We start from the raw sequence: 20,245 nt of genomic DNA, 5'->3' as shown, positions 1-20,245 counted from the left end.
TGTGAGTGAGTGAGTGAGTGAATGGTTGGTTGTTTATACAGAATGTGCCCTGTGATTGGCTGACGACCAGTTCAGGGTGTACCCAGCCTCTCTCTCTCTCGCTATACACACACACACACATATATATATACATATATATATATATATATATATATATATACATATATATGTATGTATACATATATATATATATATATATATATATATACATACATATATATATATATATATATATATATATATATATATATATATATATATATATATATACACACACATATATATACACACATATATGTATATATATATATATATATATATATATATATATATATACACACATATATGTGTATATATATATATTACTATACTATATATATATATATTCATATAATTATCTGCATGTGAGAAACAGTTTACTGTGACAGGTGGATCATGAGAGGTGTAGTTCAAAAGTTGGTGACGAAGCACGATTGACCGGATTGAACGGTGCTTCATGGGAAATGTAGTTAAAATGTGAAAAATGATATGACATGCCGCTTCCCAAGGTGCATTATGGGAGGTGTCGTTCACAGGTTCATTCAAATAAGGTGCAACAGAGAAAATAAAGGCTCAATCGTTCACTGATCGATCATTTCTGATTTATTACAACGAATATGAACCATAAATCAAAGACAAAAAAGCGCAAATGAGACAACTAGCTTGATACTGAAGACAGTCATCTTGTTTGTCCATTAGGATTTGTAACGCACATTACATATGAAAACGCACACATTTCTATCCAAAGATACATAAAACAAGCTTTAGCAGAAAATATCACAGTACTGTGGACCCTCAGCTATTCGCGGGGATTGGAACCCTGACGCCTGGGTGGTTTCGAATGAAGAATGCAACAGTCTGGTGAAGTCAATGGGTCACTGGCTTGATGCAGTTATTGCAAATAAGGGTTATGCCACCAAATATTCAATGTTATTCACTTTAAGTTCATTTAATAATGTCTGTTCCAATACTTTTGCTCACTTGAAAAGTGGGTGGCTTCAAACAAAAGGTGCTCTGTCTTGAGTTGTTTGACACATCCAGATGTAAATACCATGAAATGAACGCTGGAACTCTGAACGTTTGTCTCAGATGTCTTCAGTGTACAACAAAAACAAAGGAATTGACCTTGCCGTTCCAATACCTTTGGTATACACACACACACACACACACACACACCCATATTATATATACATATAAAAATAAAACAACTTGCGAGGGTCCAGTGTATATCTTTTATTTTAAACATTTGAAACAGACCCGATGTTAGCATATTATTGATTTTCTTTTTTAGGGCATACAACCTCATTCATGACAGTTCAAACGCACATGCACAGCATTTATCCACCATTTAAAGGGCCAGTACAGCCAAAAGCTGAGAATAAAGCACAGAACAAGAATATAAAATATTACATGTACTACCCCAATTCCAATGAAGTTGGGATGTTGTGTTGTGCAAATAAAAACAGAATACCCTGAATTGCTCAGTCATTCACAAGCAAAGATGGGGCGAGGTTCACGTCTTTGTGAACAAGTGCGTGAGAAAATAGTTCCTCAATGTACAATTGCAAGGAATTTAGGGATTTCATCATCTTCAGTCCATATCATCATCAAAAGGTTCAGCGATTGTGTAGAAATCACTGCATGTAAGCGGCAAGGCCGAAAACCAACACTGAATGCCCGTGACCTTCGATCCCTCAGGCGGCACTGCATCAAAAAGTGATGCAAAGTGGAAAAGTGTTCTGTGGTTCAACGAGTCCACATTTCAAATTGTTTTTGGAAATTGTGGACATCGTGTCAAGAGGAAAAGAACCAGCCGGACTGTTACGGACGTAAAGTTCAAAAGCCAGCATCTGTGATGGTATGGAGCTGTGTTAGTGCCCATGGCATGGGTAACTTACACATCGGTGAAGACACCATTAATGCTGAAAGGTACATACAGGTTTTGGAGAAACATATGCTGCCATCCAAGCAACATCTTTTTCATGGACGCCCCTGCTTATTTCAGCAAGACAACGCCAAACCACATTCTGCACGTGTTACAACAGCGTGGCTTCGTAGTAAAAGAGTGCGGGTACGAGACTGGCCTGCCTGCAGTCCAGACCTGTCTCCCATTGAAAATGTGTGGCGCATTATGAAGCGTAAAATACGACAACGGAGACCCCGGACTGTTGAACAGCTGAAGCTGTACATCAAGCAAGAATGGGAAATAATTCCACCGACAAAGCTTCAACAATTAGTGTCCTCAGTGCCCAAACGTTTATTGAATGTTATTAAAAGAAAAGGTGATGTAACACAGTGGTAAACATGACCCCGTCCCAGCTTTTTTTGGGACATGTTGCAGCCATAAAATTCTAAGTTCATGATTATTTGCTAAAAACAAAAAAAACAGTTTGTAGTTCAGTTTGAACATGAAATATCTTGTCTTTGTAGTGTATTCTATTAAATATAGGTCGAATGTGATTTGCAAATCATTGTATTCTGTTTTCATTTATGTTTAACACAACGTCCCAACTTCATTGGAATTGGGGTTGTAAATACTGTATATATAAATGTAAACACTGCAACGTACGCAAACACACCATGTAAACTTCAAGAGCGGACATTTTCCGCCGGAGTCCACTTCACACCGTCAACAACACTCTTGAGGCTCGGATTCGGCGGTGACAGAAGTCTGATATAAAGGAAATCTGGCCAGCTATGTGCATGGGCACCATGTTGTTACCCAGCAGCACGAATAAACCTCCTGATTTCACTCTGTTAGCTCATCCCTACCAGTATTAAAAAAAAAAACAAAACAAAAAAAAAAAAAATTAAAGGAACTTCATTGTGTTTAATACTGCATAATGATAACTCAATATGCAATTACATATTGAATACATGCCTTTTTATACTGCGTTCATCTGCTCTACCTGGTTTGAATAAACCTTATTGACACATTATCGCAGCCAACATGGAAGTGCGTTCAGTAGGGGTTAAGCTGCTATGCGGAACGTCACGTGATTAAACGCGGGAAACAGGTTGGCGGACTTCCTGTGTATGCTGCCAAAACTACGGTTTAATGACATGATAGTTTGAAGTCGAACAAAGCCACCGCCGCTAACCGTACGCCTATGAGGGAAATGGAGACGCTGGGTAACAACGTGGTGCCCATAAACCATGTGATGGCGATTTAACCAATGACAGAGCAGTGCAGTGAGTTCACAGCGAATGTCCAGAGTCTCTTTATATACGACTTTGGGCGTCACCATGAGTGCAAGGGCTTGTGGGTAAAAACAAAACAAAACCTGTCAGTCGGCGTAGTGCATGATGGCCTCCACGTAGTTCCCGGGGAAGAGTCCAGTGTTGTCGTTCATGACGCCCTCGAACCAGCCGTCCTCGTTCTTCTTCAGCACGTAGATGATGGCGCCCTCCTGGAAAGACAGCTCGTCCTCCTTGTCGGCCGTGTAGTCGTAGATGGCCACCACTAGGGGGGCCACATAGCATTGTTTAATCTTTCATGCAGAAATCCTGCTAAATTCCCGCATCAAAGCCCGTACATTTGACTGAAAATTATCGACACTTTATAATTGTATTTGTGTTCATAATTCACATTAGCTACGGGGAAAAAAAGAAACCAAGTGCGCCCTTGGCGTGTGCAACGAGTTGTGCGCTTGATTGTAATTTTTCCTGCAATTTTGGATATACATTTTCTGCCTTCTGAGGTAGTGTCTGACACGGGATGGCGGCTGTGCGAACGTTAGTAGCGGAAAAATGAGGAGAAGGCTGTGAAATTTAACACCCGGCGCTCGCTGTGGAATAGGGGTTACAAAGGTGAACCGATAATTTTCCACTTTCAAAAGTAGTTCTGAACCATAACAGAGGTAAAGGCTTCTTTATACTCGTCACTGCGACCATCCCGTGCGCAGTTTAGCTTTATACTCGAGCGCAACCCACGCGTGCAGTTTTGAAAATGTACTGCAGTTCTCCTCCAAGTCGGGGGTGTCGCTACGGCTGGTATTGGTGAGGACACCACAGGGTGGAGTTTTTTTGATAGCCGTTTTTACTTTCCTTTCCGGAACAAGGAACAAAGCAACAACAATGGCGACCGTGGAACAGTATCTGCAAGAACAAATGGACCTTGATGACCACATGATGCGTTTCATTATGCTGCAAAATCGATCAAAAAGGCGGCGGTGTCGTTGGTATGTGGAACCAAGGGGAACGCTGAGGGTGTCATCACAGCATGTGACTAAAACGGACCAATCCCAAGAGATGATGACAGTTTGTGCCGTGTGCGCGTCAAGTGCCGCATAGGGGCGGCGCGGCTCTATGTGTCGGTCACATGACGCAATGCGGGCGCTGTTGCCCACGCGAGCGCGGGAGTATAAAGAGGCCTTAAGAAAGTAATCAGTGAACATTTTTTAAAATCAGCATGAACATAAATTTTTTTTTTAAAAATATGAATGTGGAAATTCAGATATTGCTGAACAACATCACTTCATCTAAAACATAAAATAACAAATGATGAATAAAGTCTTTATAAAATAACAAATTAAGGCAAATTTAGCTCCAAGAAATGGTTTTATGGTATTTTTGTTTCCACTTGTCAAACAGCACAAGAGGCCCGTTAGAAAAACAGCAACAAGGCGGCAGTGGATATAAAAAAATCTGCACACCCCTGTTCTGTTCAAATGCCAGGTTTTTCTTGATGTACAAGAATTTAGATCAAGATAAATAATTTAAAAACTTTTTCCACCATTTATGTGATCTACAAGTTGTATAACTTATGTTATTTATTTTTAATCTTTTTGAGAGGGGAGGTGCGAAAGGTCTTGCATGTGATTGTCTTGGACTTGATGTTTAACTTGTCGTCTTCTTGTCCAGGTCACCATTGCAAGAGGGGTGTTCTGTTTTAACTGCTCTTTTACCTGTTTAAATAAAAGTTTAAATAAAATAAATACAAATAAATATAACTGGGACGTGGCTGTGTTCAGGAGTAACCGTCCATCCATCCATTTTCTGTACCGCTCATCCTCACTAGGGTCGCGGGCGTGCTGGAGCCTCTCCCAGCTATCTTCGGGCGGGGGGCGGGAGGCGGGGTACTCCCTGAACCGGTTGCCAGCCAATCGCAGGGCACATATAAACAAACAACCATTCGCACTCACATTCACACCTACGGGCAATTTAAAGTCTTCAATCAACCTACCACGCATGCTTTTGGGATGTTGGGGGAAACCGGAGTACCAGGAGAAAACCCACGCAGGCACGGGGAGAACATGTAAACTGTGAGGCGGATGTGCTAACCAGTCGTCCGCCGTGGCGTCTTTGCCAAACCGATCAGAAGTACATTTTTGCCGTGCATACCGTCGTTCGGAACAGAACCGGGAAAAGCTCTGTCTGCGCATGCTGCGTCTCGACATAAATACGTTTTTTTAAATAAACAATTCCGACGACTGTGCTGAATAGACGACGGACCTCCAGCTTAATAAATGACGTGACGTTCACTACGTAGTGCGCATGCGACACGGCTGTTCCTGTTAAATGTCGTGCACATCTATATACCCGTTTGGAATCGATCACATCACATGGAAACAGTAGACCAGAGTCTTCAACCGGAATGATTTCAATCAGAATGACAAAAACGTCTCTGTGTAAACCCGGCTACCATGTGGTTCGTCCGCTGAAGATGAGCCCTTCACATTCGCTAGCGGCTAATGACGCAGCCGTCCAACTCCGTCTGCTCACCGTGTAATCCGCACGCCGGCTCACCGCAACAATGACAATTTATCGAGTCCGGAAAAACCTTCGCACCCAAGTCGATATAGTAATTATTGTGACAGGCCTAACTAAAGATGTCACATGTATAACGTCTCATGTTGATCACTGACGGCCGGCGAGTGCGAGTGTGTACACATCAGAGTAAAGAATCATTTACTATTAACAAGGAATGCCCGATAGAACTATTCGGTTGAATTGACTCGGAGGTCACTTTTTATTCATACTTCTAGAATGAGGGTGACAATGTTGACTCAGCAATTTTCCGCTTTTGCATGTAGTGTCAGAGCCAGAATAAAAGGGGGGCAATGACTCTTTGAAAGGGTATTCTGCAATGTCAGGGCAGGGGTGTAAAAGTTGTGTGAAAGGGTATTCCACAAAAGGGGTGTGAAGTGTCTCTGTTACCCCCATTACTTTTAACACAACGTTGTCCTGCCATTGTGGAATACCCTTCCACAACCTCTACCTCTCGAGGCGGGAAATTGCCAGGTCGACTTCGTACCCCATTGCTGTCAACACAGCAATAATCTTGTTGCCTCCGCCAAGCACAAATGTGTCAAATGGTGTAGAAATCTCTGTGCACTCTCATGATGCTAAGCTAACATGTAATACCTTTCTCCATGTAGTTTGCGGGGGCCCAGGGAGGGTCTTCCTCGGCGTACGGGTCGTCGTACTCCACCACGGACGAGTCCTCCTCGCCCAGATGGGCGCCGTCTCCCCGAACCTCAGCGGGCGCGGTCTGGTCGGTGGTGGGCCGGAGGGGCGGCGGCGGCGCGTCTGAGACCGGAAGCCAGACGACAGCTCAGTTAGCTTCGACGTGATTGGATGATGAGAATGACGGGTGAAGTCATGAACTCACTGGATTCTTGGAGGCGAGCCGCGAAGCCCATGAGAGGGAGCTGAGGGGGGAACTGGATGAGGGACGGCGGCGGAGAAGCTGCAAAAATCAAAAGGCCACGTTATTGCTTTTAGTAAGCACCAGAAGGTGGTCCTATTGCTTTTTTTCGACATCAAGTTGTTGCTTTTTGTTGTCTCTCTTCTCTCGATCAAGTGCCAGAAGTAGTTTTGTAGCTTTTTGTTGTCTATACCCTTTCAATTTTAGTACCCAGAAGTGTAATTGCTTTTTGTTTTCCGTTTGCCTTTAGTATAATTTGATTTTTTTTGTTGTTGTCTTTTTTTTCTATATCTATACTCTTCTCAATTTAAGTACCAGGAGATGTAATTGCTTTTTGTTTTCTAGAAGTACGAGAAGTCACTCTCGCCCTTTTCAAACTACATACGAGGAGGTGTCATTATTGATATTGTTGTCTTTTGTTTTGGCTTTTTGTTGTCTTTTTTTCTCTTGGTCTGTCCTCTCTCAAGTACCAGAATGTGTTTTATGTTGTCTTTCTTCTTTTTTTGTCATCTGCCCACGTTCAAATGACCTAGGAGGTGTCGTTGTTGCTGTCGTCGTCTTTGGTTGTTGCTTTTTGTTGTCTCTTTACTCTCTGCCCGTTCCCTCTCAACGAACCCCTCTCCATTAGCGCGCAAGTGACACGCATGCCGACCCGCAACGTTATTTTGCCAGCACGTACCCGGGCTTTGGCTGTTGTAGCAGGGCCCGCCGTTGACCTGGTGGATCTGTGTGACAATTGGCTGCCCGGTGACAGAGGGCGGGCGGCGGTAGGGCAGGGAGCCGCCCACTTGCGGTGTTTGCTGGCGGGGCTGAGGGCGATTCATGCTGAAGAATTGAGGCACCGCCCCACCTGATGAACGCACACAAACACATTTTGCATCACTTTTCAATACGGCTGAGAGGAAGCAGATAAGAAGTAGAAGAGTAGAAATGATTAGCACATCTGCCTCACAGTTCTGGGGACCGGGGTTAAATCCCCGGCCCTGCCTGTGTGGAGTTTGCATGTTCTCCCCGTGCCTGTGTGGCTTTTTTCCGGGCACTCCGGTTTCCTCCCACATCCCAAAAACACGCATGGTAGGTTGATTGAAGACTGTAAATTGCCCTGAAGACTTTAAATTGCCCGTAGGTGTGAATGTGAGTGCGAATGGTTGTGTGTTTCTATGTGCCCTGCGATTGGCTGGCGACCAGTTCAGGGTGTACCCCGCCTCCTGCCGATGACAGCTGGGATAGGCTCCAGCACGCCCGTGACCCTAGTGAGTATAAGTGGTACATAAAATGGGTGGATGACAGTTATTTATTATTGGCAGTTATTATCCATCAAAAGGTCATAATTGTTTCGCAGAAAAACAATATGCTAAATATTTTTCAAACTTTTAATGCCAAAATGTCTTGACTATAAAGGTATCCAAAATTAAGTTTCTTGATTTGCAACATGTTTCCTGAAGATGCCGATTAGATTTTGGGATGGTTAGGATTGTTCTCCTATTGCTTAATATGCCCCCCCCACCCCACCCCCCAAAAAAACATAAAAAAAACACAAATGCATCTTAGTGTCTTATTTTTTGTTTGTTTGCTTATCCTTCTTTGTCACTCGAGCGGTCTTTACCGTTAATGCCAATGGAGAGATTATGTTGTTGCAATGCACCAGCGGAAGCGCCAGGATAAGGCAGCCATTTTGCATTCCCACAAAAGCAGACAGCAAAATAAATGTTATTTCTGAGATATGAATGAATATGTATGGATTTGTGAAAGGTTTGCAACCACTGTTCTGTTTATGTCTTTACCGTTATGCACTTTTGTGTTTACCGTTATTGAATAAGTGTATTTCAGTGAGCCAACACCATTTGTGCTTTGTCAATAAAGATTTCCTTTACTATGAACACAGCGGGATTAGAAAAATTGCCAAATTCAAATTTTTTTTTTTAAACAAATGTCTTTATCATTATTGATCAAATTATATGAAAATGACCAATAAACTCACCTTCCTCGGGGGACAAGTAGGAGGACGGGGGAGGTGGTGGAGGATGGACACAGGGGGTGCCAGGATTCTCATTGGCCTCGGACGGCGGGGACGGGGCGGCGTGCGGCAAGGGCGGAGGCGGCGGCAGCGTTAGGGTGGCGGACGAGGAAGAGGAGGACGAGGAGGAGAAAGAGTAGGTCGGAGAAGAGTTGGGGGCGCTGGAGGACGAGCTTTGGGGTCCGGCGCTCGGAGAAACTTCAGGGAGAACATTGGGAAGCTTTTGTGAACTTTTAACACAACACGGCGCGAGAAATGAGTATTGGTTGTTTCCCTATTTGCCATTCACTACTTGGGGAATTAACCTATTTGCAGATTTCTTTTGGTAAACTATCCTCTGTTATTTGCCGGGAAACTTGCCTTTTCACTGCCGTTGTGCTCTTTCTAAAACGGTCTAAGATGCGACAAGATGGCGCGAAAGCCGTGTAATAGAAACGCAGTGCTTTGCTATCTTGTGGGATCTAAGGGCATTTGGGGTGGTGCCCCGAAATACGAGTCGGCATTCGGACGATTTTTTGCTTTAACTTACAGGCAAAATGTTGAGATTTGACCACTGCATGAACTCAAACAACGTCACAACAGGCAGTCGTTTGGGAGTTTGCGAACAACTGTTAAAAAATAAAAAGTCTTCGTCCGTTTAATGCCACTCCCAGCTGAAGTTTAGTGTCAAAGTAAACATAAAGAGAATTATGTATATTTAAAACAATCACATAGCTTTAATAGGGCAGTTAGCCTAATACTAACAAACAATGCAAAACGCCATAGACGGGCTAATGAATAGCATCGATGAGTAACCCTTAAAGCAATAGATATTTGAAGACAAATGGTGACGCAACACATGTAGACCGACAATATAACAATACTTACAGGCATATATTCTTTATCCTCTGTGAAGAACGACTAATATTACTGCGGCTTACTGAGGAGTTTTGACCGACTGTATCCGGTCAAAACCGGTACTTTATATGTTTTTATACAATATTATACAGAGCTATTTTGCATATTAAAAAATACAAAAAATGTTTGTTGGTTATTGGAGAGGTGGAAAAAAATTAATAGCAATTCTATTCATTTTAATAGGGAAAGATGGTTTGAGATATGAACGTATGGATGAGTAACAAGCGTGGTCACAGAACGAATTCAACTCAGATCTCAAGGCATCACTGTGTCACCCTGTCTGTGTGTGTGTGGGGGGGGGTGTATCAATTGCTTGTGTTACCCGGGAAGACGGCGGGAGGGGACGGCGTTGCCACGGCGATGGGCACGGCGGTGGTCCCGCTGCCGCTGTTCTCTCTGCTGCTGCTGCTCTGGTGACTCCCTCCGCTACTGCCACTTTTAAACAGACAATTATTGTTTAGTCATTAAAATAAAGATCAAATATTTTTATTTTACAAACGAAAGAAGCATACAGCAGCGGCACTGACGGAGACGAAGAAAAATGTTAGCGACAAGCGTTACAAACAGCAATGACAAAATGTGAGAATGGGATTTGTTGACGGCTCAGGGAGGGAGCGTTGCCAAGCGCTGTGATTGGCTAAAGACGTAGAAGTGGGACTCCTAGGTGGCGACAGCGGCCGTGCGGTCGAGGCTGACCTGTCCGTGCGAGGTCGCCTCCTGGTGGCGGGGCTGCAGGAATAGCGGTTGGGGACCAGCGGAGGCCGCACGGGCTCCAGGCTCCTGTAGGGGGAGCCCTTCCTGTACGTGCACATACAAGTTACGTTGGGACAAGAACAGACATTGAAAAAAATCCACGTATAGGTGAATCCGTGGGTTCCAAACCACAAGTATCCGGGGGTCCACTGTAACTGAAAAGCTACTTAGTAGTAGCATGGGACTTTCTGCTGTTAGCTGGGGGCCGGAGCTAACAAACCGTTTCTAACAGCAGTGATAAAGACTTACTTGAAAAACGTTATGTCCATCCTTTCTTCTTTTCCTAACGCTGCTTTTAGTCAGCCGTTCATTGTGAAGCTCTTTACATAAAGATGAAGGAGGTTTTATGCATGATTTCACACCATGAAACAGGAGCTGAGCTCATACACTCAGTTTTCGTCGGTGGATACTACGAGTACTACTACTACTACTACTACTACTAATAATAATAACAATAATAACTCCTCGACCCATACTGAACTGTAGGACTCAAGACAGATGAGTAGAGAGAGTAAGGGAGCGATATCTGGTGGAAATGTGCGTCTCCAGGATTTCACAGAATAACGGCATTTGTGATGCAGTCCCGGAATCATATGGAACTCAATACGGATATAAAATATGAAACATTTCAGTCAAGTTGCATCGTATACGACGACTTGAACTTGAACTTTTAGTTAGGAGAGTAACGATTAGAAAGTGGAGTGAGCCAAGAGATAAATACAGTATTAGACAAATTAATCTGTCCAGATATTTTCAAGACTGCAGTAATATGACTTTATTTTTTAATTTACAAGTAATTGAGTAATATTTTGCTCCCACCATTTTGGTCACATATGCAACCAAAATATTATCTCTGGGAGTAACACCCCTGCAAAATATCAAAGACACGCACAACCCCAATTTGAAACCCTAACCCAGGTGTGAAACTCTAATTTGAAACACGAATATTGGCTTCAAACACTAACCCTTGGAAGAAACTCTAACCCTTGCTTGAAACCCATGAAGGGTTAAAACCCTAATTTAAAACCCAAACCCAGCCTTGAAACCTTAATTTGAAATCCTAACGCAGACTTCAAAACCTACTTCTAATTCTACCCCTGGCTTGAAACCCTACTTTAAAACAGAAACTCTGTCTTGAAACCATAATCCTGGCTCAAAACCCTAAAGGAAACCCTAGTAAAGGCTTGCAAACCCTAATCCAAAAAGCTAATGCATTGTTTGAAACCCTAACTCAGGACTGTAGAAACTAAATTGAAACCCTCTTCATTATTTAAAACCCTAACCCAGGCTTAAAACTACCTGTGCTCGGCCAATCGGACAACGGTCAGCCGTTAGCACGGTATCGCATTTTTGGGCAAAAATACAAACTTTTGTGTTCAAATGTCTCATTTTTGCGTCAAAATGTATCTTTTTTTAGGTTCATTTATTGTGTTTCCATGCAAAAATGTTGGACTTGTGGACAAATACTGCTTAGCAATTTCTGGGCAAATTATGGTTGTTCACAAAAGTGCAACTTACTGAATAAATGTTTGTGACAATACAGTATAGTGTTTTGGGAACAAGGTTGAGCAATTTTGCTCTAAAATCCAACTTTCTGAAAACAAATATTTATTTTTTGGACACTAATATTGAACTTTTGGAGACAAACACAACAAATCTTGCTCTTTTGTGGACAAACTTATATTTCGTGCCAATAGTGTTTTGCAGGAGAGGGTTAGCAAAATGTAACTTTTTGTTGTTTACTCTCTCATTTATGTTCACAAATGTTGCACTGTTATGTACAAACATATCATTTTTGTAACAATATATAGTAGTTTTGGGGCAAAGCATCGCAATTGTGTTTGTAGACAACTACTGCTTTTATATGCATACATACTGTACTTTTGTGATCCAATATATAATTTTTGGGGCAAAACGCACTTTTGTGGACAAATTATTCTTCAACAATAGCGCTTCGAGCGCAAGGTATAACAAATGTGTGTCATAAAACAACTTTTTGCGGTCAACTTGTATTTCATACACAAATATAACTTTTGCGATCCAACATATATTTTTTGTGACAATATGTTGTTTGTTGTATATGGACAGATATCTCATTTTTGTGATAACACAGCATTTTAGGGCAAAGTTAAGGAACTTTGTTCCAACCTTCAAAATAAAACATGTTGGGTCGAGGGTGACGCAAAAAAAAAAAAAAGAAAAAAAGCGATTCAATGAGAAAATACAGTGAGGAGGTCCAAGCGAGAGGAGCTGCATCTCAAGTGGGTGCTGACCTACATCGTGCCGGAAGAGCAAGGAGACAGAGGGAACAGCAAGCTTTCATAATGCATGATGTTATTCCTCCCAACACTGTACGTGTGTGTATACGCCTGTGTGCGTGTGTGACATCATCGCCTGTGTAATTGTTTGGCTTCAGGAGACGCGCCCGCATATCCTATTTGTGTGTGTGTATGTGTGTCTTCGCTTGCGTGCATCGTGGCCATTCAAGCGTGTAAACATGTGGCATCAGGATGTACCACCATCAGTGAATATTCTTCCATTTCCTGATTGGCTCCACACAACAAAGGGGAGCACAATTCAAAATGGTGGCCGGTGACTCAAGTTGGCGGCGACACGTACCCGAAGATGCTGCGGTGTCCTGCAGTGGGGGGGCTGGGTGGGCCGCACCTGCCCACCTTGGCGTTTTCCTGGCCGTTCACCTGTGAGAGAAATACAATGACAATCTTGAGCTTTCATGATGTCATACTTTTGATGATGTAGCATGTATTTCAGTGATTCTCAAAGTGTGGCACGAGTATCACTCGTTGCATATGGGCTCCCTCTAGTGGTATGTGAAAGAATGACTCAATTGAATACAAACAGTTCAGTTGTATTTAATTTGTAATCTGGTCTGTATTTTTAATTCGTAACCCTAACCCAGGTTTAAAACCCTAACATTTGTTTGAAATTGTACCCTTGTTTGAAAACTAAGCTTAAGACCCAAATTTGAACCTCTTGCATCTGTTTGAAACCCTGACTCTGGGTTGAAACCCCAACTGTAAACCCTAACCCTGGATTAAAACCCTGCTCCTTTTTTGAAACTTTAAGCCCCGTTTGAGACCGTAACATTTGTTTGAAACCCTAACCCACTCTTGAAACAATACTATAAAAGCCTCAAAAAACAAACTGTAAACCCTAACCCTGGACTGAGTCCTTAGTTTGAAACCCTAACACTAAATTGAAACCCTAACCATTTTTCAAACCCTAACTTTGTCTTAAAACTCTAATTACTAACCCTAACCTTTGTTTGAAACTCTTACCCGGGCTTGGAACCTTAATATTTGTTAAAACCCTAACTGACTCTTGAAACCATAATCTGAAACCCTAACCCTGGCATGAAACCCTAATTTGAAAGCTGTGCCGGTCACAGGTGCTTTTGACGGCTTAATTTTTTCGCTTGGCTTACCTTCATCCTCAACAAGCACTAAACACCTCAATGAATGCAAGAAAACAAAAAACATAAACAGAAAAAAGGAGACAAGGAGGAAGTGGTCAGTGTCACAACCTCGGCATTAAGGAAGTCATGTGACAACAACAGCGGTCATTGGCCCCACCTTGACGCCGTGCCCGACGTGGTCCAGCGCGCCGAAGTTGACGGGCTTGCGGATGTAGCGCAGCAGCTTCTCCGGATCGGCCGGCGCCACGATCTTGTGGGCGTGGCCTGCGTTCTTATTGGCAGTCAGCACCCCAATCTCACGCCTCGCCACCTTCTCCTTGTGGATGGCCACCGTCTGTGGGGGACACCACACAAGCCACATAAGACTAAACAGACTTTTGTGGACAAATAGGTCAATTTCATGACAAAATAGTGCGTTTTTGTGCACAAATGTTGCACTTTCCTATACAAATATATCATTTTTATGAAAACGATTCACTTTCATGAAAAAAACGTCTGTGACAACCAAACTCTTGTCGTCAACCATTTCATTTTGGTGCGCAAATGTTGAAATTTCATGGAAATAAATACCATTTTATGACAATGTTTTACTTTTGTGAATTATTATTATTTTTGTAACAATCCATAATGTTTTAGGGGGAAAAGTGGCAATTTTGTGCCAAAATGCAATTTTGTAGTCAACTATTTAAATTCTGTGCACAAATGTTATTCCTTAGTTGTCAAATATTCCATGTTTGTGATAATATGTTGCCTTTTTGGGAACAAAACATTTTTGTAATAGGCAACCATTGGATTATTGTGGACTTTTGTGCACAAATATTGGATTTTTGTATCATTGTGGGAAGGCTTTGTACAAGTGTGTGTCTGCGGGAATGTTTCCGTCCATCCCAATAATGGTCTTGTTCTTTCACACCAAACTTCTCAAAGCATGCCTCTGGAAGACGAAAGGAACGTCTGCCAAGAACCACCATTCAATCTTTGCTAAGATGAACAATAAACAATGATGCATATTATGCGTCTCAAGTTGCGTTGCAAGGAATGGAACACACACACACACAAGTGTCCTTTTTAAATGTTGTATAATCGTCCGTTTCAGATTCACTCCGCCTTCGTTATCACGTCGCTGTGATGCGCAAATAACGGCGCGCCGTCGGTCTTCTCTCGGGCTTGTCAGAAGCAACGGCGTGCGTGCGTGCGTGCGCGCGGACGGTGGCAGCTGTTGCGTAGGCGAGCGAGTGTTGCGCGCAGGCAGTGACGCCGCCTCTCACCAAGATGTACCAGTTTCTCAGGAAAAGATCATATATTGCCATTCGAACAATACACAAACTTAACTTAGGCTATGACATTGTCTTGACAAGGCTACACCATCATACATCCTTCATCCCTTCCTTCCTTTATTCATACTTTCCTTCCTTCTTTCCTTTCATATATCCTTGTTTCTTTCATTCCCACCATCCAGTCTTTGTTTCCTTCCTTTCTCCATTCATCTTCCTCCACTGTTTTCATACACGCCTTGATTGATTCCTTCCTTCCTTCCTTCCTCTATCCATCCTTATTTACAACCTTCCTTCCTTTTTCCATCGCTGCTTCCTTCCTTCCTTCCTTCCTCTCCTTCATTCCGGTCTTGACCCATCCATCCTTTGTTCAGTTTCCATTCTTCCTCCTTTCCTTTTCTTCCTTTACTACATCCTTGCCACCTTCCCTCCTTCTATTCATTTCCTTCCTCTTTCACTCCTTCCTAGCTTCCATCCTTTCTCCCTACCTTCCTTTCCTAACACAATCTTTGATTCTGCCCATCCTTCCTTACTCCCTAGCTTCCACCATTCCTCCTGATCTTCCTTCCATGCCATCCTTGTCTCCTTCATCCTTTCCTTCCCTTTATGTCTTGTTTCCTTCCTTCCTTTCATTCCACACTTACCTCCTTCCTTAAATCCACATTTCATTCTTTCGTTATTGCTACCTTTCATAGATCCTTCCTCCTTTCCTTCCCTTCATACCATCCTTGACACATTTCTTCCATCCATCCTTTCTTCCTAGCTTCCATCCTTTTCTTCTTCAATCAAGCCTCGACTCCTTCTTCCCTTGCTTTTCTTTCATACCCTCCTTCCACCCTTCCTTCCTTTCATACATCTTTGTTTCCGTTCTAATTTTTTGTCCTTATTCCCTATCTTCTTTCGTTGCTTGCTTTATGTACCATCCTTGGCATCCTTACCATCTTCACCATTTTCTATCCTTCCTTCCTAGCTTCCATCCTTCCTCCCAACATTCTTTTGTTCCTTCCTAAATACCATCCTTGACTCCTTTCTTCGTTCAATCTTCTATCCTTCCTCCCAACCTTCCTTCCCTAATAATGTCCTTGACTACTTTCTAGTCTATCCTTCCTTCCCTAAAACCATCTTTAACTCCTTCGCTCATCCAGCCATTCTTCTTGTCCATTTTCCATCCCTTCTTCCAAGCTTCTACCTTCCTCCCTACCTTCTTTCATTCCTGAATAACATCCTTGACTCCTTCCTTCAATCCATCCTTCCTTCCTTAAAAGAAAGTTGATTTGAAAAGTACCTCCAGTCCTTTTGGCTCACCCGGGTCACTACACTCACATATGTGTCCCAATACTATTGCCCATGTTGACTTAATAGTGACGCTATTGTCGTGTTGTCACGTGGGACCTGCGCGATGTGGTTGACGGCGTTCTCCATGCTTCGCAGCTGACACGTGTGAATGTCGAGCATCTGTAGCATGTTGTTGGCCAGCGTGTTGATGAGGTAGGCCACGCTGGCGACAGACTGCGTGGTGTAGCTCTTGGTCTCCTCCAGGGCTCCGTGCTTGTCCCACGCCTGCACAGGAAGTCAGAGGAAGCACACAGGAAGTCAGTCAAAAAACATAATTTCAAGCATAGCTAAGCCACAATCAAATTCATTGTGTGTTCAAGATGACTGTCAGGGTTTTGAGCACACGTGACAAACATAGTGGCTAGCGAGTTAGCGGGGGGATGCTAACACAGACGTCTACATCTTCACTCGGGCTGCAACTAAAACCTGCCACACACTGTGGGGTGCGGTCGAACCCGATTGGACCAGAACATTGCAAAAAAAGGACAGTTTTAAAGAATGTTTTCAAGTTAAACAAGGTCGCTAAACATTCATTCATTCAGTCATTCATCTTCCGTTCCGCTTATCCTCACTAGGGTCATGGGTGTGCTGGAGTCTATCCCAGGTACCCTGAACTGGTCACCAGCCAATCGCAGGGCACATGTAAACAAACAACCATTCGCAGTCTTCAGTTAACGTACTCTGCATGTTTTTGGGATGTGGGAGAATACCGGAGTACCTGGAGAAACCCATGCAGACACGGGGAGAAAATGCAAACTCCACACAGGCGGGGCCGGGATTTGAACCCCAGTCCTCAGAACGGCCACCACCATGCCGCCGGTCTCTAAACAATTAATGAATTATCAAAACAGTTGTCAATTAATTAAGGCCTCGATTACCGGTGGTTGTCGATTAATTGTGGCACCTCTAAACAGCACCGTCATACGAGCTTGCATTCATGTTAATCGTGTTCAAGATGGCTGACTGACACAAACACTACATTTTGAACACAAGTACGATGGTTAGCGAGCCATCAGCTTGCATGAGACGCCAACATAGCAAGTCGTTATTTTCAATCAAATGTCATTTTCATATACGCTTGCGTTCAAATTGTGTTCACGCTCGCTCATGTACATGAACACTATATTTGGATGATGAATAGCTAACATACAGTATAGCAGCTAGTGAGCTAGCAGGAGAATGCTAATGTAGCTTTCTTCGTCTCCACTCAAATGTCACCATCGTATGTGATTGGTATCAAATTATGTTCAAGATGGACTGACGGATGCAAACTAGAGGTGCCACAATTAACAACAACTAAACAACTAAATCGATCATCAAATTAATTACCAACTGTTTTGATAATTGATTAAAAAATGAGCTCCATTGTTTAACTTAGTATGGTCCAAATCCTCTGAATGTCAGCCTCTCAACAGTAAATAGTCTCCGATTTCTGTAGTCCTCCATGAAAGCGGACAAATTATCTTTGTGTTGAATCTAAATACATTTGACATTTGCAAACCTCTGCTTTTACTTTGGGAAAAACAATGATCAACATTTTTGCTGATTTTCTGACGGATGTTTCGGACCAAACCAGTAACTGAATCATAACCAATTTATAGAAAATATAACAATCAGTTTAATGTATTGGGGAAATAAAATGTTATTTGCAGCTGTTGCATGAATAACTACATGTCAAATACATGACATGTAGTTGAACTTGAAGCGTGTATGGTGTATGTGCTAGTAGCGCTTCGTTTGGCATTAATCAGTACCCAAGAAGTCGCGCTTAGTTTCAAAAAGGTTGGTGAGAACACACTCCCTCTCATGTGATATTGCTTCATTGTTGTTCATTTCATCATTAAACAACAAATAAACAACAATAATCAGTTAATAAATAGTAATCATGTAAAAAATATTTTGCAATAAACCTTAATGCAAAATACGTCTTTATTCAAACATTCAGTTAATCGATGGAAGGCTCGGTAGAATAATCAATTCTAAAAATATTATGGAATTATCTTTTCTAAAAATATTTGATAGTGACAACCCTAATCACAAGTAACTAGTTTAATGAGTTAGCGAGCTTGTTACTAGCACAAGAAGCTTCTTCTCTGTGTCTCTCTCACTTATAACGAAGGTGATGTTTTGGTCGGACTTCAGTAAGGGCTAACGACTCTTTTTTTTTTCTTGTAATAGAAGCCCACAAAGACAAGATTGCTGCCTTACTTATTCCGTCAGAAAAGATTTGCCAAATCACAGTCTGCGTCTTTCACTCTTTGCTCCTTGAGACATGGGGGCATACCATCTGTGTGACTACATTCGTTGTGTGTAAGCTGAGCACTTACATGCAAAATGACGTGTGTGTAACGCGTGTCTTCGTGTGTAAATGTGTGTGTGTGTGTGTGTCTGTGTGTGTGTGTGTAAGTGGGACCACAGTGATGTAGGTCAGCGCAAACTCATTCATGCCAGAGGTTGATGTGAAACGCACTGACACACGCACGCACATGGACATACACTCGCACACATACACACACACACACTTCTAAGGGGGCGGGGGGGGGTGGGGGGGGGGTGACGATGACTGTATTTATTGAAATGTACTGTAATACTCCGACACAAGATTTATGTCAAGTGTCAAGGACTATATCGAGAAATATAAAATGGATGCTCAGAACATTGTGGAGCGACCACTAGTCAAGAGTCTACAGGAACGTTCGTTTAAGTAGCAATGTCACAAGTTTTCCCAGATATTTCTTTTGGACATCCTCGCCAGACGCCAAAATAGTAACACACAGGTCCTAGGATCAGTCATTTTAGGGTGATCATAAATTTGTAAATGGTTATGCGTTACTTAAAAATATGGTCATATTCGACTTGATTTACAACCTTTATTGAGCAAAGGCACATATTTTGCAATTGAAAAATCTCACGGCGCACCAACAAACAAAAATGTCACAAAATGTGGATACATTAATTACTGTATGTACTTCCTGCCATCTAATAGAAGACCATTCATTTGTTCTGTCTATCACTGTGCCTCACTGGCATAAATAGATGAATAAAGATATTTATTTTATTTCTTGGAAATATTTTTTTTTTGGAGCAACTAAGTCAAATTTGGTATTTCCCGACTGGAAACTGGGTACTCCAGTTTCCTCCCACATCGCAAAAACATGTATTGGACGTTGACTGAAGACTGTGAATGTGAGTGCGAATGGTTGTTTGTTTCTATGTGCCGCTGCGAATGGCTGGCGACCAGTTCAGGGTGTACCCCGCCTCCTGCCCGCAATTAGCTGGGATCGCCTCCAGCACGCACGCCCCCGACCCTTTTGAAGATAAGCAGATAAACTTATGTATGGACACTTGTAAGTCTACGCCCAACTGCACTTTAAAAAGTGTTTTAATACGTTTAAGTGTGCTTGAATACGTTGTTGAAAGCAAAAATGATTTTATACGCTCTGCCTATATCGCTTGTTTTCACCTATCGCGGGTGGGTCTGGTACACATCCTCCGCGGTAAACGGGGGTCCTACTTCACGTCCACTTAATAATATAATATCATATCCGGGGGAGCGCCTACCTGGACATAGTTGGCCTCGCAGTACTCGGCGACCCTCTCCAGGTTGGGGAACGTGTCCAGGAGAGCTTTTCTGCCCGCAGGGATCTCCTCGTCCAGCAGCATTTGCAGCTCCGCCATTTTAACATGCTTGGAGCCCGGCGTACTGTGATGCCTTCAAGGACCTTTGGATACAGCGACGCTGTGACGCAATGGGCGAGTTTTAAAACGAGGAGAGACGGCAATTAACGTGAACAAAACGTTGAATTGTTCAGATAATTGCATTCATAATGGTGGAATTAAATATG

General features: G+C 42.6%; 1 protein-coding gene across 2 annotated transcripts; it reads right to left on the bottom strand.

Moving 5' to 3' along the window:
- Nucleotides 1-689: 689 nt before the first annotated feature.
- On the bottom strand, nucleotides 690-20,113 carry LOC133410437 (abl interactor 2-like). Of its 2 annotated transcripts, XM_061691621.1 has the most exons (11): nucleotides 19,962-20,113; nucleotides 16,458-16,625; nucleotides 13,949-14,125; nucleotides 13,801-13,818; nucleotides 12,975-13,054; nucleotides 9,925-10,037; nucleotides 8,670-8,903; nucleotides 7,368-7,538; nucleotides 6,653-6,730; nucleotides 6,406-6,570; nucleotides 690-3,502 (listed from the first exon to the last, which is right to left on the bottom strand). In XM_061691621.1, exons 1-11 carry the CDS (start codon nucleotides 20,076-20,078, stop codon nucleotides 3,327-3,329), a joined length of 1,497 nt encoding a protein of 498 aa, XP_061547605.1. In that variant the 5' UTR covers nucleotides 20,079-20,113; the 3' UTR covers nucleotides 690-3,326. The 2 variants fall into 2 exon arrangements, with proteins under 2 accessions (XP_061547605.1, XP_061547606.1); XM_061691622.1 differs by lacking the exon at nucleotides 8,670-8,903.
- Between the last annotated feature and the right edge of the window lie 132 nt (nucleotides 20,114-20,245).

This window comes from Phycodurus eques, chromosome 12, assembly GCF_024500275.1.
Source record: "Phycodurus eques isolate BA_2022a chromosome 12, UOR_Pequ_1.1, whole genome shotgun sequence".
Classification (NCBI taxonomy): domain Eukaryota; kingdom Metazoa; phylum Chordata; class Actinopteri; order Syngnathiformes; family Syngnathidae; genus Phycodurus; species Phycodurus eques.
Note: the sequence above shows the minus strand (reverse complement) of the source record. Positions and strands in the feature narration are given on the sequence as shown.

What these genes read in the sequence shown, in the direction of transcription:
- LOC133410437 (XM_061691621.1), bottom strand. Translation starts at nt 20,078, where the DNA reads ATGGCGGAGCTGCAAATGCTGCTGGACGAGGAGATCCCTGCGGGCAGA. An exon ending in GCGAGGCCAACTATGTCCAG is followed by an intron (nt 16,626 to 19,961) that starts GTAGGCGCTCCC and finishes CTTCCTGTGCAG; the next exon opens with GCGTGGGACAAGCACGGAGC. An exon ending in CCGTCAACCACATCGCGCAG is followed by an intron (nt 14,126 to 16,457) that starts GTCCCACGTGAC and finishes TGTCCCCCACAG; the next exon opens with ACGGTGGCCATCCACAAGGA.